This window comes from Cryptomeria japonica, chromosome 3 (genome assembly GCF_030272615.1).
Source record: "Cryptomeria japonica chromosome 3, Sugi_1.0, whole genome shotgun sequence".
Classification (NCBI taxonomy): domain Eukaryota; kingdom Viridiplantae; phylum Streptophyta; class Pinopsida; order Cupressales; family Cupressaceae; genus Cryptomeria; species Cryptomeria japonica.
The window spans coordinates 1,007,381,492-1,007,402,425 of record NC_081407.1 but is presented as its reverse complement, the minus strand read 5'-3'; the positions used below and the strand labels follow the sequence as shown (position 1 = coordinate 1,007,402,425).

General features: G+C 38.6%; 1 protein-coding gene across 1 annotated transcript; it reads right to left on the bottom strand.

Moving 5' to 3' along the window:
- Positions 1-461: 461 nt before the first annotated feature.
- Positions 462-20,664, bottom strand: LOC131036743 (pheophytinase, chloroplastic). The gene is made up of 6 exons (XM_057968713.2): positions 20,105-20,664; positions 1,675-1,786; positions 1,454-1,547; positions 1,096-1,273; positions 954-1,023; positions 462-869 (listed from the first exon to the last, which is right to left on the bottom strand). The coding sequence occupies exons 1-6, from the start codon at positions 20,452-20,454 to the stop codon at positions 537-539; spliced, it is 1,137 nt and encodes a 378-aa protein (XP_057824696.2). The 5' UTR covers positions 20,455-20,664; the 3' UTR covers positions 462-536.
- Between the last annotated feature and the right edge of the window lie 270 nt (positions 20,665-20,934).

The window sequence follows — 20,934 nt, the reverse complement described above, 5'->3', positions numbered from 1 at the left end:
ACCATTATGTCTGAGATAGGCACAATGTCAACACAAAGGTTTGTATTACAAGCTTAGATAACATGTTTTTTATGTAGCATCATTATTTTGAGATGGATGTAATTTTCCACAATTTTATCTGTAAAAGATGTAATTATATATATAATTTGATTTTGAAATATTTGCATGTTTTGTTTTCACTTTTGTCCTTCAAACAAAGGAATTGAAACACTACAAGGAAGTCTGTGCACAGCAACTCATATTTTAACAAAAAATCACAAGAATATTTTATAGATAGAGAGTAGCAAGGTCTAATACCTGAATTTTTTATTAAAATAAATTGTGGTACTGATCTTATTAGGATTCTTAATTTAAAAAACTGTAGTTACTATAATTGACATGCACATCTTGCATTTATTATTGGTGCACCATGTGTTTAGAGACATGTTTATGTATGCATATTTGTAGGTAAATAAATGGGGGAATAAAACATACACAAGGGTTTGAATACCATATGAATAACTTCTGTACGCCAAAAACCAAATTCAAACAGCCTATTATGCAGATGCTACTGATGGTGTCTGAACAGGTAGGTTAGCTAGCCAACTAAGAAGTTTTTCATGAACCGAATCAGGATTATCATCATGAGGGCAGTGCCCCACCCCTTGGAGGACCACAAACTCCACATTTGGAAACATTGATGGCAGAGAGGAGAAGTATTTTCCAACAGGGCCATCAAGTGGAGTAAATGGATCCTCGTCACCCCATAAAGCTAGAACAGGAATTGAGATGCTGGGCATCAATGAAATCGGATTTGGCCCAGGTGGCCCTGTCAGTACAGAAACGAAGACATCTATAGCCCCTGGATCATCAGCAGGCTTCTTAATCACCTGCACTCACTATATCATGTCATCAACGACGTTCTCAATGAAAACCATGTCAAAAGTAAAATATATTACAGCAGAATAGCATACCTCTATCAATTCATCATCAACAGACATTTTGTTGCTGTATACTGCCTGTAATATGCTCTTCAAATTTTCTCTGGTTTTTATGAAATGCAAAAGTTAGTTTCTCATTGCAATGCATATATGACCACTATATTTTAAGACTAACCTTGTTTTGACACGTTCAAACAATGCTGATGCAATTCTCCTCTGCTTGAGTAAAAGATCTATAAGCCAAAGTAAAGGAGATACAAGTTTAATCCGCCAATCATCAACAATGGCCTTGTTGTTCATGCCTCCTGCACAGTTGAGCAATACAATGCCACGCACCAAGTTTTCTGGAGCCTCTGGTCCCCAGAGCAAGATAAACAAAAAAACATGTGCATATTCTCCACGGATAAGTAGAAAAGATCTATAATTTCAAAAAATGTATGCAGAATGAATCTTACATCTTATTGGTCCTTGAAACTGGCATATAAAAAATTGCTGGCTGAGTGAAATTTTTTATGCGTAGGGGCTGTAAACACCTGAACTAGCAATAAGACAAGCCAAGCTCCCAACAGAGTTTCCAATCAATACTGTCGGTGCCTGTATCACATCCTTTGAGAAGTCTAAAACTAGCTGCTTAGAAGTGATAACAGGCTTTAATCAGAGGTCATATAATCATCAACTGTGGGATTGAGGATCTGCGGGGGCAACTGAAAAGCAGCAAATATAATGAAATAAAACTTTTGAATAACAATCTTACCTCAGCCCAAATTTCCATTGAAAAGTCTAAATTGGCTGGTTTGTCTGATGCACCAAAACCCAGTAAGTCAATAGCATATACGGTGTAGCTCTCAGCTAATACCTGTATATTCCTGCCAAAATTCACATTACACTAGCCAATAAGAAACGGGTCCCTCACGGTCAAATAACATAAGTATGTGTGTATACAATGTGGCGTCAAAGACAAAAAATTAAGGCAAAAGCAGTTAGTTGTCTATGCTAATTCATATTGTTGATGCAAATATTCTAAAAATAAAAAATAAATTTTTGATAATTTGAAAAACTAACAAGAAATTTGATCGAGAATATGGACAAGTTTGTGTGGACTAATTTTGTGATAGGAAATCACTAATGCATCCTGATTAAAAATATAACCTCTCACAAATGAAATTCCTCAGGTATAAAATTAGTCACAATCATCTTGTAATTTGTAAATGTAAATAAATCTTATAATTCTAACTTTTTGATCTTTGGCCAAGGTGTAGTTCCTCTTCATCCCTATTGATGGGGGACATGACGAAGGGAGTGAGGCCTTAAACTCTTGCAAGATGAGCAACAGTGGATTACATTCTTTTAGCCAGCAATTTCATCTACTAATCTTATTTTCTTCTTTATCTTAGACATATGTTGTCTGCCCCTATAGCCTATTCTTAAGCTAGTCGAACTTTCAAATCCCATTGACCTTTCCAGACATTTCTGGACGTATAATTTATTTCCTTCTTTTCACAGATCCAGATACAACTAATTTTTAAACAATAACGGTTTAAACACTTATCATCCCACATATTTAGAAGGTGCGCTTTAAATTGCTTGAAAAAGTAGAAATCAGATTTTAACAGTGGTACTGTGGCAGATCTCCTTGCTAGTGGCAGTATGCTGTTGAAGCAGAATTCATGGACCTAAACTGCCATTTCTTGTCTTTACAGGAACAGAAATGTGTGAATAGTAGAACCATTTAAGTCTATCCCCTTGGAACTAATATGGTAAGTTTTTGGGATCTATACTCATTGTACTGGTCTTGGAGCCTTTTGTAATGTACACAACTGCAGTGGTGGTGATAATTTTTTGTTTTTGGTCTAGCCTCAGGTTTATCGTTTGCTCTTGTTTTGCAAATAGGTATAATGAAAAAGATGAAGTTATAGTACTGTCTCATCACAGTGATATTTCTAATTTTTGACAAGCCCACTTAACACAAAAATGATATTACTTGTTAGTGCTTTTGGATTCAACAATGTATAATTTTTTGCATTGACGTTTCAAATCACACTCAATGATCCCTCAAGTGAAAAATTACACACCATTGAATTTAAAAACACTTACAATCAAATTCATGTACCATAGAAAACCCATGCCTACTAAAAATTGTGAGATTTTGCCAAGACCAAGGGCACAATCAAAAGCATAAAAGAGAGACAACAAAAGTATGACAAGAACAAACCGTATTCTCATCAATATGCAAATGATCAACTGGATTAACCAATACAATGAATATGGGCCTGCTTATATAGGCAAGGCCATATGGATATGTGAGCACACAATCATGACATATGACTCAATGTGAAACAAGGGTAGGTAAGAAAAAGTAGGGGTAGGTAGGAGAAATAATATAATATTCCACATGAGGTGGAGGACCCACCGAATGTGGAGTGTAACAGCAAGATAAGACTACAAAAGGTGGAATTTCTCCTACAAGCTATATCCCTATGTGCACACTACCCTAAGTGTGTCATATCCAAACTACGATGAGATGCATTATCCTAAGTTAACTTAAGTGTAATAATATCCATGATGAATAATTATTTACACCAACACCCCCCCTTAAGTGCAACTTAGGGGAATGAAGACTCAAGTCAACAATGCAAAATGGGTCCCGGCTACTAGGCCATGATAGGTACCCATGTACAATATGCAAATGCAAGCAAACCTATGCAATGCAATCTCTCACAAACAGAGAAAGGGAGAAAACCTAGTGGGAAAAAATTCCCCCCCAAAAAAGAGATGAATGTACAAAAGACTCTCAAAGAAGAAGGACAAAACCTCAAAGAGGAAAAAGTCCCCCCCATAAGAGAGGAAGGAGAAGTCAGCTGACCCCCCCTAATGAGACATCCCGGACCCCCAAGAGAGCTCGCAACTGCTGGAACTTACTCTCGGCGAAAGGTTTGGTAAAGATGTCAGCAACCTGCTCCGCTGTAGGACAATACTGCAAATCAATGACCTGCTCCTGAATCAACTCTTAGATATAATGCATATGGATCTCGATGTGTTTAGTCCGCTGATGTTGGATCGGGTTCTTCAAGATTGCAATAGCACTTTGATTGTCACAATGTAGAACTGTCGGCCGTGGAGTGGTGATCCCAAACCCTGTGAGAATCTGCTAAAGCCAAATGGTCTCAGTCACTGCGTTAACAACTCCTCGATACTCAGCCTTAGTCGAAGAGAGAGCAATGGCATGCTGCTTCTTGCTTTGCCAACAAATGGGGCCTGAACCAAGGTGGAAGCTGTAACCTGAAGTAGACTTACGATCATCAAGATCGCCAACCCAATCAGAATCTATGTAACCAACCAAGCGAAGTCCTGTGCGTGCTGCATAGTGAATCCCATAGTGATGTGTACCCTGGATGTAGTGAAGGATGCGTTTGGTGGCTTTCCAATGAAGCTCATGTGGTTCCTGCATGAAGCAGGAAACCATGCCAACTGCAAGTGAAATATCAGGGCGTGTGTGAGTCAAGTAGATGAGACTACCCACAAGCTGACGATACAATGTGGCATCAACTGGTGGAGAAGAGCACCTAGCCTCAACCTTGACTCCTGAAAGAAAGGGAGTCGGTGCGGGCTTACAATCAACCATATGAAAGCGTGCAAATAGATCAAGAGCATACTTGGGCTGCGATAGTGTAATCCCGGAAGGTGACTGTGAAATCTCTATCCTGAGAAAGTAGTGCAAAAGACCCAAGTCAGTCATAGCAAATCTGTCATGCAAAGCAGATTTGACCCTGCTAATGATGGATGCGGTGCTCCCTGTAATGATCAAATCATCAACATAGAGCACGAGAATCAAGTGAGGGTCATCTTGTCGCAAAATGTAGACATTTGGATCGGAATGACACCTGGTGAACCTTGCTGAGAGAATAAAGGAATCCATCTTGGCGTACCAAGCCTTGGGGGCATGCTTAAGGCCATAAAGAGATTTTCTTAGTCTGCAAACCAAGGAAGAATCCTGGATGAAACCCTATGGCTGCTCCATATAAATCTCCTCATCAAGATCCCCATGAAGAAAAGCACTCTTCACATCCATCTGATGTAAAACCCAACCATGAGCTGCGGCAATAGCAAGTGTCAAGCGAATGGAGTTCATCTTGGCTACGGGCGCAAAGGTCTCAGTATAGTCAACATCTGGAACATGAGAGAAACCTTTCGCAACAAGCTGAGCCTTATACTTCTCCACACTACCATCCGCTTCAAACTTGGTTCGATAGATCCACTTACACCGAACCATCTTTCTCCCCTCAGGGAGAGGGACTAACTCCCATGTGTTGTTCCTTATCAAGGAACTATACTCTTCCTCCATAGCTTGGTCCCACTTGGGAACCGCTGATGCTTCCGAAATGTCTGTGGATCGGAAGCGGTAGCAATGTATGCATGTGGAAGGTCCTGATGTTGTGATCGAGTCCTCCGTGTATCTGAAGGATCCCCAATGAGAGAACCCACTGACTCTAGTGTCTGTTGAGCCCAACGAGGTCTAGGTGGAGGTGGAGAACGAGGCTCCTCAATTGCAAGTGGACCTTGCAGAGGTGTAACCTTGCGAGTCGGAGTTGAAGGAGTCTCATCATCTGAGTCACTGGCGTCACTATCCACAAAGGAGGAAGGTGGAAGAGGTAGAGAGGCTAAGCTAGGAGAGCTTTCCTCAAAATGAACACTCCTCTCAATAAACACCTCATGTGTCTTAGGATTCATCAATCGATATGCCTTAACACCCTCAGGATATCCATCAAAAAGACAACGCCTACTCTGAGGTTCCAATGCCTTGTGTTTCTGCGGAGGAATGCGAGCCCATGCTGGACACCCAAAGACTCTGAAATGTCTCACAATTGGTTTCCTACCAGCCTGGTGTAGAGGCACCTAAGCACACAACAAAAGTCATAATATGAACAATTTATTGTATTTGAGTCATTCATAATATATTAAGGTTATTTGAGTCAATTGAATCATAATATGGAAGGCTAAATGAGCCATTTTGTCCAAAGATATCATATTTGGTCCATATTGAAGTTTTAAAAGTGTCCATGTAAGAGTTCGAGTCATTTTTGTCAAAAATTGTAAAAATTGCAAAGTTGCAATATTGCCAAAAAGTGCAACAAAAGTGTAAAAAATAAAATCCATTGGTTATGAGGTGGTTGGATTAGTTAGAAAGGAGTTGGAAATGGTTTATAAAACCATGTTTGGTCGAAATCAAGAAGGGAGATCAGTTTGGAGGGGATTTAACAAAGATTATCCATCAAACCCTCAAACTGTCATGAGGTTTTAAGGAATCTATGGCTGTCATAGATCCATGGAGGATCACATTTGATGTAATTTTTATATGTAGATGTTATTTAATGATAGATTGATGAAATATATTTCAGATGAATCCTCTCTTGTGCATTTTTGTGGAGTATTTGGCAAGATATGTTTGTTTTTTCAATGATTGTCAAAACCCTGCCAAGGGTTACCCAGTTTTGGAAAAATGATCATAACTTTCGATTAAACCGTTGGATCTGGCTGATATTTTGAGATAACTTGTGTAACTCACTAATATAAATTCTGACTGAAGCGATTTTCTTTATGAGAAATATGTAAAATGTTATGGATGACTGTTTGTTACAGTTCACGGTGAAAAGCAGAATGGTGAAGGCAGCAACAACCCGGTTGTAGCATTTGGTGTGGTCACATGAGGGATAATATTGAAGAAAGGATATATGTGTTGGAAAGGTCTCTAAATCTTCTTTCCAGTGCTTTTGGTCTTACTTTATTTGGTTAAGAATTGAATATTTTGTGATTATTTTGGTGAAAACAGTTGTTAAGGGATGAAACCCTAAACTAGGGTATTCCATGGCAATAAAGAATTTGTTCTCTCATGTTATGGTGAATGTTATGATCTGAAATATTGAATGAAGGGTTTTAAGGATGTAATATAACCTTTGAAATTGTTTTGAAGTTCTCTTGATTCAAGTTTAAAGTTTACCCTTGAATGAAGGTTTTATGGATTTTCATGATGCTCTACATCACAGCCCAAGCCTCAAAAGGAGTAAAACCTGTCAAAGCTTTGTGAGGAACCCGATTTTGGATGTGTGTGGCACAACTGATAGCTTCTGCCCGAAAGGCAGGATCAAGAGAACGTGCATGTATCATACAACTAGCCATTTCTTTGAGAGTTCTATTCTTGCGCTCTGCAATTCCGTTCTGCTGTGGAGTGTAAGCAACATAATGCTGAAGATCAATCCCCTCAAATGTACAAAAAACCTCAAATCTTTTGTTCACATATTCCCTTCCATCCGTGCAAAGAATCTTGACCACTTTCCCGGATTGCTTCTCCACATGAGCCTTGAAGTCTACAAATCTGTCAAACACTTAACTCTTATGAATAAGAAAGTAGACCCAAGTGAAGCTGGAGTAGTCATCAATGAAGGTGAGGACATAGCGGGCCTTACTAAATGAAGGTGATGGAAATGGACCTGCTACATCGCTGTGAACAAGTTGAAGAACTTCCAAAGCTCTCCAAGCTTTCCCCTTATCAAACTTCTCCTCGGGATGCTTGCCCATGGAACATCCTGAACATACACCCTCTGAAAAACTGATTCTCGGTAGACTTGTGACCATGTCTTTAATGCTGAGTTGCTGAAGATAGCGGTAGTCTTGAGTTGTCATTGACTTGTCCCACTGCTACCAAGGCATCATTATCAAGTTCCTTTACCACAACTGAATCAGGTGTAAACTCAACCTTTTTCCCATTCCCATAGTGAGTGATTTGGTAGATAGAGAGAAGATTGGTGGACAAGTTAGGAACATGGACATTTTCAAATGTTCCATCACCCATGTCAACTGAACCTTTCCCTCCAACCTCAACTTGTGTATCATCACCTATGTAAATGTGAGGTACCTTTGATGGCTCCAATGAAGAAAACTGCTCCTTTGTAGAACCCATGTGATAAGAGGCACCCGAGTCAAGTATCCACTGTTGTGAAGAACTTGTTGTAGCCACAAATGCTTGCCCTTTTCCCTTAGACTGTGAGGAAGAAGAAGGAGATGAATCCTTCTTGTTTTAGGCAGATGGCAAATTGATGTTGTTCTTCTTAAGAAAATTTGTCAACTCATCAACTTGCTTGGCGTGGCATTGATGCTCATCATGACCATACTTCTTGCAATAAGCACAAGTTGGTTTATCCTTCTTAGGTGGAGTCCCCTTCTTGGAAGAGGATGAAAAATCGCCTTGTGATGGAGAGGATGATTGTCCTTTTTTCTATTGTGGCTTTGACTTAGATTGCTTCTTCTTGTTGTTGGAATCTTTGCCTTGACTCCCTTGACTCCCTTGATTAGCGACCAAAGCCTTGGACTTTGAAGACTTGAGAAGCCCCATGTTCAACAACTTAGATTGTTCCAATATCAACATTTTTGTGAAAGCATCAAATGTAGGCATAGTGTAGGAACTCCCCACTGTCAAACGATGAGTTTGGAAGCCGGAAACAAATGCTGCATATTCAGGTGCAAGCTTGTCCAACAAGTTGTATATCAACTGAGAATCCTTTTTGTCAATTCCACAATCCTTAAGTTTTGCTCTTAGCTCATTTGCTTTGGTGACATAATCTTGGATTGTATCAAAACTCTTGGGATCCAAGTTGGTGAGTTCATTGTCAATCTTGTAACCTTTGATTTCATCAACTTGATAATACAATTTTTAAAACATTTCCCAAGCCTCTTTGATTGTAGAATACTTCTCAATGTGAAAAATGAGGCCATTTGATACATACTTACGCAAAGTTCCAAGAGCCATGCAATTTTTAGTGGGCCATTCTAACTGAGCATTAGGATCAGCCTTAGGATCTGGTGGTGCTGCTATTGTTCCATCTATGTAATGCGTGAGTCCTTTTTCCATTAATTTGCTCCATGTTTTAATTTTCCAAGATGCATAATTATGTGGAGTTAAAGGTGGAAATTTATGAGGACTCATAGCAACAAAAATGAAAGAGCACAAAAAAAGAGAGGCACAATCACACAAGACACCCCCCCAAATTCACTCAATCAAAGAAGCCCCCTAGAATGATGATTTGACACTTTATACTTAGTGCATGTACAATGGGCCACTTGGTAAAAATGGCAAAGTGGACTTTTGATTTCAACTTTACAATTGCTTCAAAGAGGCCAAAGGAAACTGAAACTGATAATGCGAGATCTAAACTAAGATCCAAGCAAATTACAAGTACCAAGTAGGCCAAAGAAGATCAATATCTGAAAGTACAATATCCACTCAAAATCTTTGAAAACTGATCATAGATTATGACAGTAGACAAAAAAATATGCACTTGAAAAAAAACGGCACCTGAAAAGGAGGTCGTATGAGCTCAAATGAAGCCTTTGAAGTTGCAAAATCGAGGATTGGACAGGTACAACTGAGAGAATCTGAAAATTTTGAAAAACCTGTGCTCCAAAATCAGAAAATAACCACACCACTGTGGAGAGCACGAAAATTAGCCCAAATAAAGAAAATTGCACCAAAAAAGAGCAAAATTGAGCAAGTTATGAATGAGCCGCCAAAGTTGACCCAAAAAACCAAACTACTCAACGGAGAGGGGTTTAAAAGTTTCAAAAACTGCTGACGCAGGCTGACGTCATGAAACCACTGTGTTAAATTTGACGACTGTATGACTGTCAAAATGGTTGTCGCACCCCCTGGCTGACTGTATGGAAAACTGAGGTGGCAGCTGATTGGGCATAAAGTTTTCCCATGGGCCAGTGGCTTCCTGCCACGTGGCAAGCGTGGGTCCGCCAGGGGGAAGGTTTTGAGACTGCCGGCAGGTTGTGGGTTGCCGGAGCCGGTGACTTTGCCGGCGGGCTGCCGGTTGTCGGTGGTTGGAACTGCTAGGACTGGAGTTGTGAAATCCATCAAGGCCAGAGCTGCGAAAGCCGCTGGGGCCGGAGGACGATGGGAGGCGGCGCGGTGACGGGGAGATCACCGGGGAGCAGGGTCGGTTGTGCTAGTGGCGGTGGCTGTCAAGTACGAAGCTTGCCGAGTGGTACAGCCTGCAGTCTGCAGGTACGGGGGGTGGGGTGATCGTACCCGCCCCCCCACAAAAGGTATATTCCTCCTCTTTTTAAAAAAAACAAAACTTTTGCTTTGCAAAATAGAATTTTTTTTTCCGAAAAATCCATACCGTACCACCCAAATTGGGCAAAATTTTTCTCCAGACCCAAAATCCGACTTTCGCCAAAATAGGTCGATTTTATACTCGATTTTTATGGAAACAGCCTCCCGGACGCAATGGTGAGGTCGAAAACGCTCTAGGATGCCTCCAAAACGCGTAGTACCTCAGATCCGAAAATAGAAGCCTTCCAAAAATGTCTCCCAAAACCAATCAATGAAGCTCCAATGGCTCTGATACCATGTGAGATTTTGCCAAGACCAAGGGCACAATCAAAAGCATAAAAGAGAGACAAACGTATGACAAGAACAAACTGTATTCTCATCAATATGCAAATGATCAACTCCATTAACCAATACAATGAATATGGGCCTGCTTATATAGGCAAGGCCATATGGATATGTGAGCACACAATCATGACATGTGGCTCAATGAGAAACAAGGGTAGGTAAGAAAATGTAGGGGTAGGTAGAAGAAATAATATAATATTCCACAAGAGGTGGAGGACCCACCAAATGTAGAGTGTAACAGCAAGATAAGACCACAAAAGGTGAAATTTCTTCTACAAGCTATATCCCTATGTGCACACTTCCCTATGTGTCTCATATTCAAACTACGATGAGATGCATTATCTTAAGTTAACTTAAGTAAAGTGTAATAATATCCATAATGAATAATTATTTACACCAACAAAAAATGATAATTTATATTTTTTTAAAAGCCTTGATATAGAAACTTCATTTTAAAAGAGTGATAAACTACTTTCTCCAACTGCCTCTATTTGCCTCTGGCACATCAATCATCAAATTGAAGTCACCCTTGTTGGCTCCCAATCTTGAATCTTCCAGATTTGTCAGAATGTATGATCCTGGGACGTGGGATAATCACCCTGCCTTTGATATTTTCATATAAGGCACAAGACGGAAACGGTTCTTACAAGAGGGGATCTTGTCACTACAGTTTTGGCCCTGCAAAGACATAGAGAGTGCCCTTAAAGTTCTATTAAAAATGGACTCCTGTAACAATTAGACAGATTTCCAATTAAATAGGATCCTCTGATGCAAGGATGTCCAATTGGTTGCCACTTGAAATCATCTTTATCAATTTACCCTATATGCAGATCAGAACCTTAATTAAAGCAGAAACATGAAAGATATCTAACAATTTCCTTACTATAACACAGATCTTAAAAGTTGTAGATCTACTGAATATGAAATCCCTGGAGCAATGTATAGATTCTCTCCGAAGATTAAGTGGATTCACAAAAGTTAGCATGCATTAACTACAGAATCCTTATTGTGCAGAAAAGGGAAACAATTTGAGAATGTTTGCTCAAATTCATACCATCAAACTGATCCTAGAATCCATTGGGCCAAAAGATAGAGAGATCGCTAGATTATCAAGATACTTACTATGTGCTCAATTCACTTAGTGGGCATCACAAAGTTTATGAGCTTAAAAGAAAATCCCATTAGCATTCAAATTCAGATCATGCTCAGAGGGACAAAGATATCAGATGAAAGAGACATCATCATTACTGAAAACTTAATAAAATGTCAGCATATAAATGTGAAGAGATTTTTATAATGTATTTGACAGATTTTCCCATAGTCCAGCTTCCCAGAACAAATGGCTCTCCACAATCTAACAAGTGACCTAAAACAGCCCAGTATCAGCAACAAGTGATAGCATGTGACATTTTCTAATCCTCAGCACTCCTATGATAGAATATTGTAGAACACAATTCTACTACTGAGAGGGGAGGTGGGGGGTGAATTAGTAGTAGATTAAACTTTCCGATCCTTAATCAATTAAAGTATTTTTGATGAACTGATAAACATAAAATCAGAACTAAAAAGAATGCAACCACATATAGAAGTAAATACACAAGAGATATGCAGAAAACCTGGAATGAGAAAAAACACAGTGAGAAGAGCTGCTAGGATCTACCGTCCCAATCCAGTCTCACAAAGCATTAACGTGTACAGAACTTAAGGGCACCAATCCACACCAAACTCCTTGCTTTAGAGCACCATCTCTCACAATTACAAACTTCTCAATCTGAGCACCAACTTAGTATCCTTAGGCACCAACCATAAGGATGTTACAAAATAAAATAAGCTGTTACTGATTTCAAATCTGCAAAATATACACCTTTGAAGATATACAAGTAAAGTATTACAAACTGAATGTTATCATCCTTCAGATATTTTGTTCTGTTTCACACATTACAACAATAACAATCTGCAAATAAATCTTTACAGTCTCAGTACTATCAGCAACCTTTAGATAACCTTTTTAGTCTTCCACTACACATTGCATACTCAGAGCATTTCTTTAACTTTTCAACACAAACTTCTGTTCATGAAATTATCAGTTTTCTCTGCAATGATTTCAAATTTTCAATCACATTTTTGTTCTTCGACATCAGACTTAATAGGAAATGCCTTCATACTCCCAGTTTTCTTCTCATCAATAGCAATCTGTCATTATCAATTGTATACTCACCGTTCATATATTCTCTTCTTTTTGCCAATAATACACACAACTCTTCCATTGATCCTTTGTTCTTTTTAAATACAAGTCAAGTAACTATATCGGTTGAGCAGTTGTAAGACAGTTTAAAAACTGCTAACTTCTTATGCAGTTATTAACTGAAACCTGTCTTAACCGCTTTGAACAACAACTAATCATTCTATTACATTGCTTGAGAAAGAATACAATTCTATTTTGTCTAGAGGTGACTAATGAAGTGGTTTGCAGACCTTAACTACATATAGGTGGCAGATAGTTATAACCGAACCAATCAAAAACTGATTTATGAAGAATGTGAAATGCATTATGCAGATCGATACTCCACAAACAGCAAATAATGTTTTCAGAATGAAATTCTGCTTTATACACTTCACAATTGTTCCATATTCTGTATCAGACATCTCTGTTTTTATACTAAAGTAGAAACATTCTTAACGTGAGAGAGGAACAACTCCAGACCAACCAACATTATCCAATTACTGTAAGTTTGATAAAAACAGTATAATGTTTGCATAGATATGTACATTCAAACTAGGATATCATTATGAGTACTTTTATATCTATATTGACATCAATGACAAATTCTTCTAATTATCTCCCCCTTTGGCATTGATGTCAAAACCCCAATTGGCAATAAAACCTGGTTGTATAAACACAATAATCTGAATTTAACACAACATAAAATGGCATCTACAACACATCTGAATCTGAATCTGAATGTGACAACAAAGTTTGAAAGAACAACAAATCTGCAAAAACTCCGGTTTCTCCCCCTTTTGACGTCAATGACAAAGGGCCAAGGACATGAAATATAATAGTGAAATACTCCCCCTGAGCAGATGCTTGCTTGAAAACAGAACTAGATAGGAGAAACCACAACCCCAAGTTTCTATCGAAAAGTTTCAAAAGTTTCCTTAGGAAGGGATTTGGTAAAAATATTGGCCAACTGATTTTTAGTTGCAACATATTCAAGTTTCACTTCACAATCAACAATTTTTTCTCTCAAAAAATGATATCTTATACATATATGTTTAGTGTGAGAATGAAGAACTGGATTCTTAAAGATATTGATAGCACTAGTATTATCACAAAAAATTGAAATAGGCTGATCATAGGTTACCTTAATATCCTTGAGTGTTTGTTTCATCCATAAGACTTGTGTACAACATGAAACAACAACATATTCAGCCTGAGCAGTGGATAACGATACATATTCTTGTTTCTTGCTTAACCAAGAAACCAACTTATCTCCTAGAAAGAATGCTCCACCACTAGTGCTATGTCTATCATCTATACATCCCACCCAATTTGCATCTATATAGGCTGTCAAAGTAAAATCATTAGTCCTTGAATACCATAAACCATAATTCACATTGCCTTTTAGATACCTAAAAATTCTTTTTACAACATTAACATGAGAAACCTTAGGAGCAAATTGAAATCTAGCAACCATACAGATGGCTTGCATAATTTCTAGTCTTGAGGTAGTAACTGTAAGATACAATAAATTTCCTATCATGGACCTATACTCTGTCTAATTTGTATTATGTGACTCATTGTTCTTACTCAGTTTGCAACTAGTTATCATTGGTGTACTCATAGGCTTATCCTGATGATAAATCATAGAGTGTGATTCGAAACGTTGATGATAATTTTTTTTTGCACACAATCGAATCCAGAAGCATCAAAAGAATTAATGTTTGGTGAGTTTTGGAATTGGAAACTACAAAGATGAAGTTATGTGGGACATAATGCGAATGGATGCATGTCATATTCTTTTGGGCAGACTATGGCAATTTGATAGACAAGTTGTTCATAATGGCCAATTGAACACATGCAAAAAAGAAAGATGGAAAGTAGTATATTCTAAATCCATTGAAGAAAAGAGAAGAGGATGGTGAAGATAAGCCAAAAGTATGCTTGGTTTCTAGGAAACAATTCATGAGAGAATTTGAAAAGGAGAAACATGTTTTGCAATAGTTCCCAAATTTGCAGCAGTTGGGGCAGCAAAGAAAGAGGATGAAATATCAATGAATGAATGAATGATTTTACTATCACAGCCTAGGATAACTTCATAATCTTTTCCATGTCAGATCTCCTGCTTTGAATCTTGACCAAAAAACTAGCAGTCTGATTGATCTAATGGAAGTTCAAGAGATATTGAAGGACTATGATAATATATTGATAGATTCACCCAGTGGATTGCCCCCATGAGGAGCATAGGTCATTGTATGGATTTGATTCCTGATGGAAGTTAACAAGGCATCATATAGAATGTCACCTAAGGCAAATGAAGAGATAAATAGGCAAGTGCAAGAGTTGCTAGATAAAGGGCTGATTAGAGAAAGCTTGAGTTCATGTGATGTTCCAGCAGTGTTGGCACCCGAGAAGGATGGGGAATGACGGATGTGTATAGATTCTAGATCAATAAACAAGATAACCATCAAATACCGGTTTCCATTGCCACGAATAGATGCATTGATGGATTTCTTGAGTGGAGCTAAATACTTCACGAAAATTGATTTGAAGAGTAAATACCATCAAAAAAGAATAAGAGAGGGAGATGAAAGGAAATCCACATTCAAGACCAAGGATGGATTGTACGAATGGTTGGTGACGCCATTTGGATTGACAAACGCTGTAAGCACTTTTATGAAATTGATGAATGAAGTTTTCAAGCCATATCTTGGTAAAATTTGTGATTGTTTATTTAGATGATATTTTAATATTTGGCGAAACAGAAGAAGAACACTTGCAACATGTTAGAGCAGTTTTGCAAAGGTTAAAAGAGAAGTTGAAAGTGAATTTGAAGAAGTGATGTTTCAAGAAAGAAGAGTTAATTTATTTGGGTTTTGTTGTTTCTGGAAGTGGGTTGAAAATGGATCTGAAAAAGGTAAAAACAATTGTGGATTGGCCTTCATGAACAAGCACGTTTGAAGCACAAAGCTTCCAAGGATTAGCAACTTTCTATAGGAAGCTTATCAGAAATTTCAATGGATTTGTGCTCTTATTACAGAAACTATGAAGGGTAATAGGAAATAATTTGTTTTGACGGCTGCAGCAGAGAGGAGTTTCAATGTTCTGAGCGCAAAGGTGACAGAGCAGCCTGTGTTAGCACTTCCTGATTTCAGAAAAGTCTTCCAAGTTGATAGTGATGCAAGTGGGACAACAATAGGGGAAGTTCTAAGTCAAGAGGGCAAATCAATAGCTTACTTCAGCGAGAAGCTAAATGAGGAAAAAAGAAAATACTCTGTGTATGATCAAGACTTCTATGTAATTGTGCAAGCACTCAAGAAGTGAAGATGCTACTTGCTACCAAAGGAGTTTGTGTTTTACAGTTAACACCAATCATCATGCATTGCAATTCATTTATAGCCAAGAAAAAATTGAGTCAAAAGCATGTAAAATGGGTTGAGTTTCTTCAAAGTTATTCATTTGTTTAGAAGCATAGAAGTGGCAAATCGAATAGAGTTGCTAATGAATTGAGTGGGAGATCTTTGTTGTTGAATGAGCTGAGGGTAATTGTTACTGGTTTTGATTGCATGGAAGAGTTGTATGAAGAAAATGCAGTTTTTAAAGAAGCTTGGGTAGCATGTAAGAGTCCAATTGGGACAGATAGAACTCTATGGTTGGAGTATTTCATTCAAGAGAATTTGTTGTTCAAAGGGAAGAGGTTGTTTATACCTCAAGGTTCAATGAGGGAGAATTTGACGAAGGAAAACTAAAGTGGAGGTTTGAGTGGACAATTTTTTATGGATAAGACATTAGCATAGTTGTGTGAGAGCTACAATTGGCTAGGGATGAGTGCAGATGTAAAAAGAATGGTGCAAGGTTGCCAGATATGCCAACATGCCAAGGGAGTGAGACAAAATACTGGATTATACCAGCCATTGCCAATACCATAGAGACCGTGGGAATAGATTAGTATGGATTTTGTTTTGGGTTTGCCACGAACACAAAGAGGTAACGATTCAATTTTTGTTGTAGTGGATAGATTTTCAAAAATGGCTCAAGTTTTACAATGTCACAAATGTAGTGATGCTTCCCATATAGCTACTTTATTTTTCAAAACAATAGTTCAATTGTATGCCTTGACAAAGAGCATTGTTTTAGATCGAGACACCAAATTTGTTGGTCATTTTTGGCGTACTTTGTGAAAGAAGATGGGAACACAATTGGGATTTAGCTCATCCTACTATCCTCAAATCAATGGACAAACCAAAGTTTGGGTAATCTGTTGAGGTGTTTGATTGGGGATATACCAAATCAGTGGGATTTGACATTGGTGCAAGCAAAATTTGTGTATAATAACTCTGTGAATCAAAGTGTGGGAAACATCCACTCCAAATTGTGTAGGGTTACAGCCCCAGGGGTGTTGATGAGTCAAGGGATAGTCCAGATTTGGGTAGAAAGAGTGTTGTCGCAGAAGATTTTCCTAAGCGTATTCATGATTTGCACAAAGAAGTGAAGGAGAACTTGGAGAAGAGTGACATTAAATATAAAGAGCATGCTGATATGCATAGAAGAGTGCAAGAGTTCCAGGTTGGTGAGTTGGTAATGGCACTTCTGCAGAAGGAATGGTTCCCCCAAAGAACATACAATAAGCTGAAATGGAAGAAAATAGGCCTGTGCAAGATTTTGCAGAAGTTTTCATCCAATGTATATGGAATTGATCTTCCAACTGGTATTGATCTCTCTCTAATATTTAATGTTGCAAATTGATATAAATATAATGAAGGTGAATCTAGGGGACAACAAAGTACACATTCAAATTTACCGGATGCACCAAAATGGATACATCTATTGCCAAAGAAAAGGTTTGAAGAAATTGACCAAGCAATCGATGTTGACAATGAAAAGAGGACCAGACGAAAGGGTTATTGGGAGTATTTGGTCTGTTGGAAGAACCGAGCAGCTAATGAAGCTTCATGGGTTAGTGACTCAGATTTGGCAAAGTTTGGAATTCCGGTTCCAACATTGCTGAAATGTTCATGAGCTCCATGTTGGAATCGTTTGCCATTATGCCAAAAGCTCGAACTATCAACGCCCGATACAAATGCTAGATTTAACTTGACCCACGGGAGGCGGTTAAGCCATGTCACAAGTCCCCAAGGAGGTGCTGACCACCAAGTCAACAATCTCCCACTCAGCACTGACTGAGCCTTCATCACCCACTAAAGGGAGACTCAAATCTGTGACCTAAGGCTCTAATACCAATTGTTGGAATTGTTTGCCATTGTGCCAAAAGATTGAACTATCAACGCCCGATACAAATGCTAGATTTAACCCGACCCACGGGAGGCGGTTAAGCCATGTCATGAGTCCCCAAGGAGGTGCTGACCACCAAGTCAACACTCCACACTCATGGAACATTTTGTACCCAGTGTGTTTGATGCCAGAGCACTTGGGCGCATCAGCAATCCACATCACCCAAAGACATGTTTTGTTTTCCTGTTTCTTGAGTCAGCAGTTTTGGGTTTTATTTTCAGTTTTTGTTTGGACATCTCTTTGGCTAGGATAAAGTAGAACATTGTTCAATTTGTTTTCAAAATCAAATTTATTTACAGCATATGTGATATGGGCACATATCTAGGTTTATACGTTTGCTAAGGCCATGAGGATAAGCTCAGCTGGAGAACATTACAAAATAAGACAAAAAATTACAAAGTTTCTGACTGCATGGAAGTTTTGGGAAGGCGTCAAAGTCGTGTAAAGTGGGAACTTGTGCTGGAATGGAAGATGAAGAGGTAAGAACTGAAAAGTCAGCATTGCACATTCCTGCGCCCATGGAAAAGAGGAAGACATGCCAAAAAGACAGGGGAGAAGAACCATTATGTGGGAAGTTAAAAGAATAGACATTGCTGCGCCCAAATCACAGAAAACACAGCATTCACCGCATGGCAAATGAAAGAGAACAAGAAAACCCTGCATAGGTTTTGGAGAAGTGAGCAGTGAATGGCGTAGAGATCTTATAAAGACAAAACAAGGGCAGGTAAATAAGAAGATTGCTGCACCAAAAAATCAGGAATGGAGCAGAGGTTATAGCGTGGAATACAGGGTAAGCTGGAGGCAACCACTAGCTGCGCTATAGTGAGAATAATAGAGGAATTGAATGACGGTAGAGATTATTGTTTATTTAATTCAAGAGAATTGTTCTTGTGGGGGAATTGTATCGATAACCTGGCAAAATTTAAATAAAATGATTTTGAAAATCTTCAAGTTTGCATCTGGTGTTTTGAGTATAGATTAATTGAACTGGAGTTTGAAATGTATTGCTGCAATATTCCCTATTCTGATAAAATTCTGCGAAAATTGACTTGCAACATCATGTGTCTGGATGCTCCACCATCCACATACCACCCTACATCAGAAATAATATTAGTGGATGGCCACGAAACCTTAGAAAAAGCTCTCTCAAGTTTGAATGGTTAAAATTAGGATATGTGCCCTTCAAATTGACAAGAGAACTATGAATCTAGCTATGAGAAATTAGATGAAGTATCAAGTGACACTCAGATTTACTGATCAATCAAAATTAGTCTGCCAAATCACTCAACCTAATCTCACAACTAATAACTCACAGTCGAAGTAATTGAGACTAAGTTATATCCACAAATTACTTAAGTCTCAAGTAATTAACCGGGCTCTTATTTCAAACAAGATTCGCTAAATAGCTGGGCCTTATTCTCCTCTCCATGATTACCTCTCAGCGGCCCAGATGTCTGGATCTGCTGCTCTCACTGCTGGGCTATCACTGTGAGAACAATGACAGAGAAACTCAAGGTGAAAACTCTAACAACAAGCTTGTCCCCCTTAACTGGGAGTTCTCTGGCCTTGGGAGCTATCTGTCTTTCTAGGGAGTACTTTAATGCTTCAAAGATAGGATGTGGTAGACGTCGTCATGCAGTTATATGTATGTGTAACATGTAATGTATGTATAACATGTATTGTATGCATAAGATACATACAATCGTAGGAGCTGGGTAGACATTCATTATAGGCCGTCCTCTAGATGATGACATTCTTAAGGATCATTTGTATGCATAAGATGCATACAATCGTAGAGGCTGGGTAGACATTCATTATAGACCGTCCTCTAGATGACATTCTTAAGGACCATTTGATGGTCGTTGAGGAAAATGCTAATTCATGATGGAAGCTAGAGAATGTTGTCGGTGTGTATTTATCCCACATCAACAATAAGTGGGATAAAGAAGATTCATAGAGCCCGTCATACACTAAAAGATTTATCAATGCGGAGACAAACTTTGGTGTGCAAGTCACTTGGCAATGTTTGACCACTCTCCTTAACTCCTGTATTAACATCATTTTGAGGGTAGGTTTATTCTGCAAAGATTTTACCCTTGTTTCGAGTTATGTGTTGACATAAGACTGTTATTAGTGAGGATTGACATAACACTGTTGTTTGTGAGCAATTCCAAGTTAAATTAGCTAGACATATGATAGAGTAAGAAAGAATACCTGCGCCAGTGACCAATGGAAGCACCGAATCCATGAACGAGCAACAATGCTGGTCCTTCTCCTCCAACAAAGTAGTTAATATTGTAACCTTTCCACTTCCACATTTTACATCTTGCGTATATTGCGTCCAATTCGTTCCAACTGCCATCTGCACTCCCACACCACACTCTACTTTTCCTCCTATTTAAAGGCCACAATGCCATGTGAAATGATTGAAAGCTTGTCGCCTGCAACAAGTAAGCTTGTGCAAGAGGCAATTGTGGGGATGAAGAAGAACAGTGAATGCCATGGCGACGACCAAATTGAGCAATGGGGCAGGGCATATGACGCACAGTTAATATTTGATTCATACTTGTCTACCCACTTCTTTACCCCACCCAGCTAATATTTCTTTGGCTCTGCTTGAAGTGCTTCAGTGAAAACAAAGAAACATTGTGAACCTGAGTACCGCTAAAAAAATCAGATAGTTAAATGAGAACACGTGGATGCCGCCGTAGGAAAGTAAATATTGTCTACGAAGCGAAGTTTAATATCTGCAAATCCCAAGGTAAAAATCCTCTACGGTAGACGTGGGAGAGACGTAGCGCTGGTAAAGGATATTTTAATCCATTCCACTTTGTGGTTGTAGTCATATATTTTTTTGCAATTATTATTGAGATATCTATTTCTAATTGTAAAGCTTCTTGTGGTTGACATGCTACAAGACACGTTCGAACACAGTGCGTTAGTCATACAATATATATATTTTATTTTGCAAGTTATGACTGTGATTTTTCAAGTGGTCAATAACACGATGTATGATTTATCTGTTTTGGAGCCAGTTTAGCTTC

Coding starts and splice junctions, on each gene's coding strand:
- LOC131036743 (XM_057968713.2), bottom strand. CDS start 20,454: ATGAATCAAATATTAACTGTGCGTCATATGCCCTGCCCCATTGCTCAA. Junction 1,787..20,104: donor TCCATTGGTCACTGGCGCAG/GTATTCTTTCTT, acceptor GAATTTTGGCAG/GAATATACAGGTATTAGCTG. Junction 1,548..1,674: donor CAATGGAAATTTGGGCTGAG/GTAAGATTGTTA, acceptor ACTTCTAAGCAG/CTAGTTTTAGACTTCTCAAA.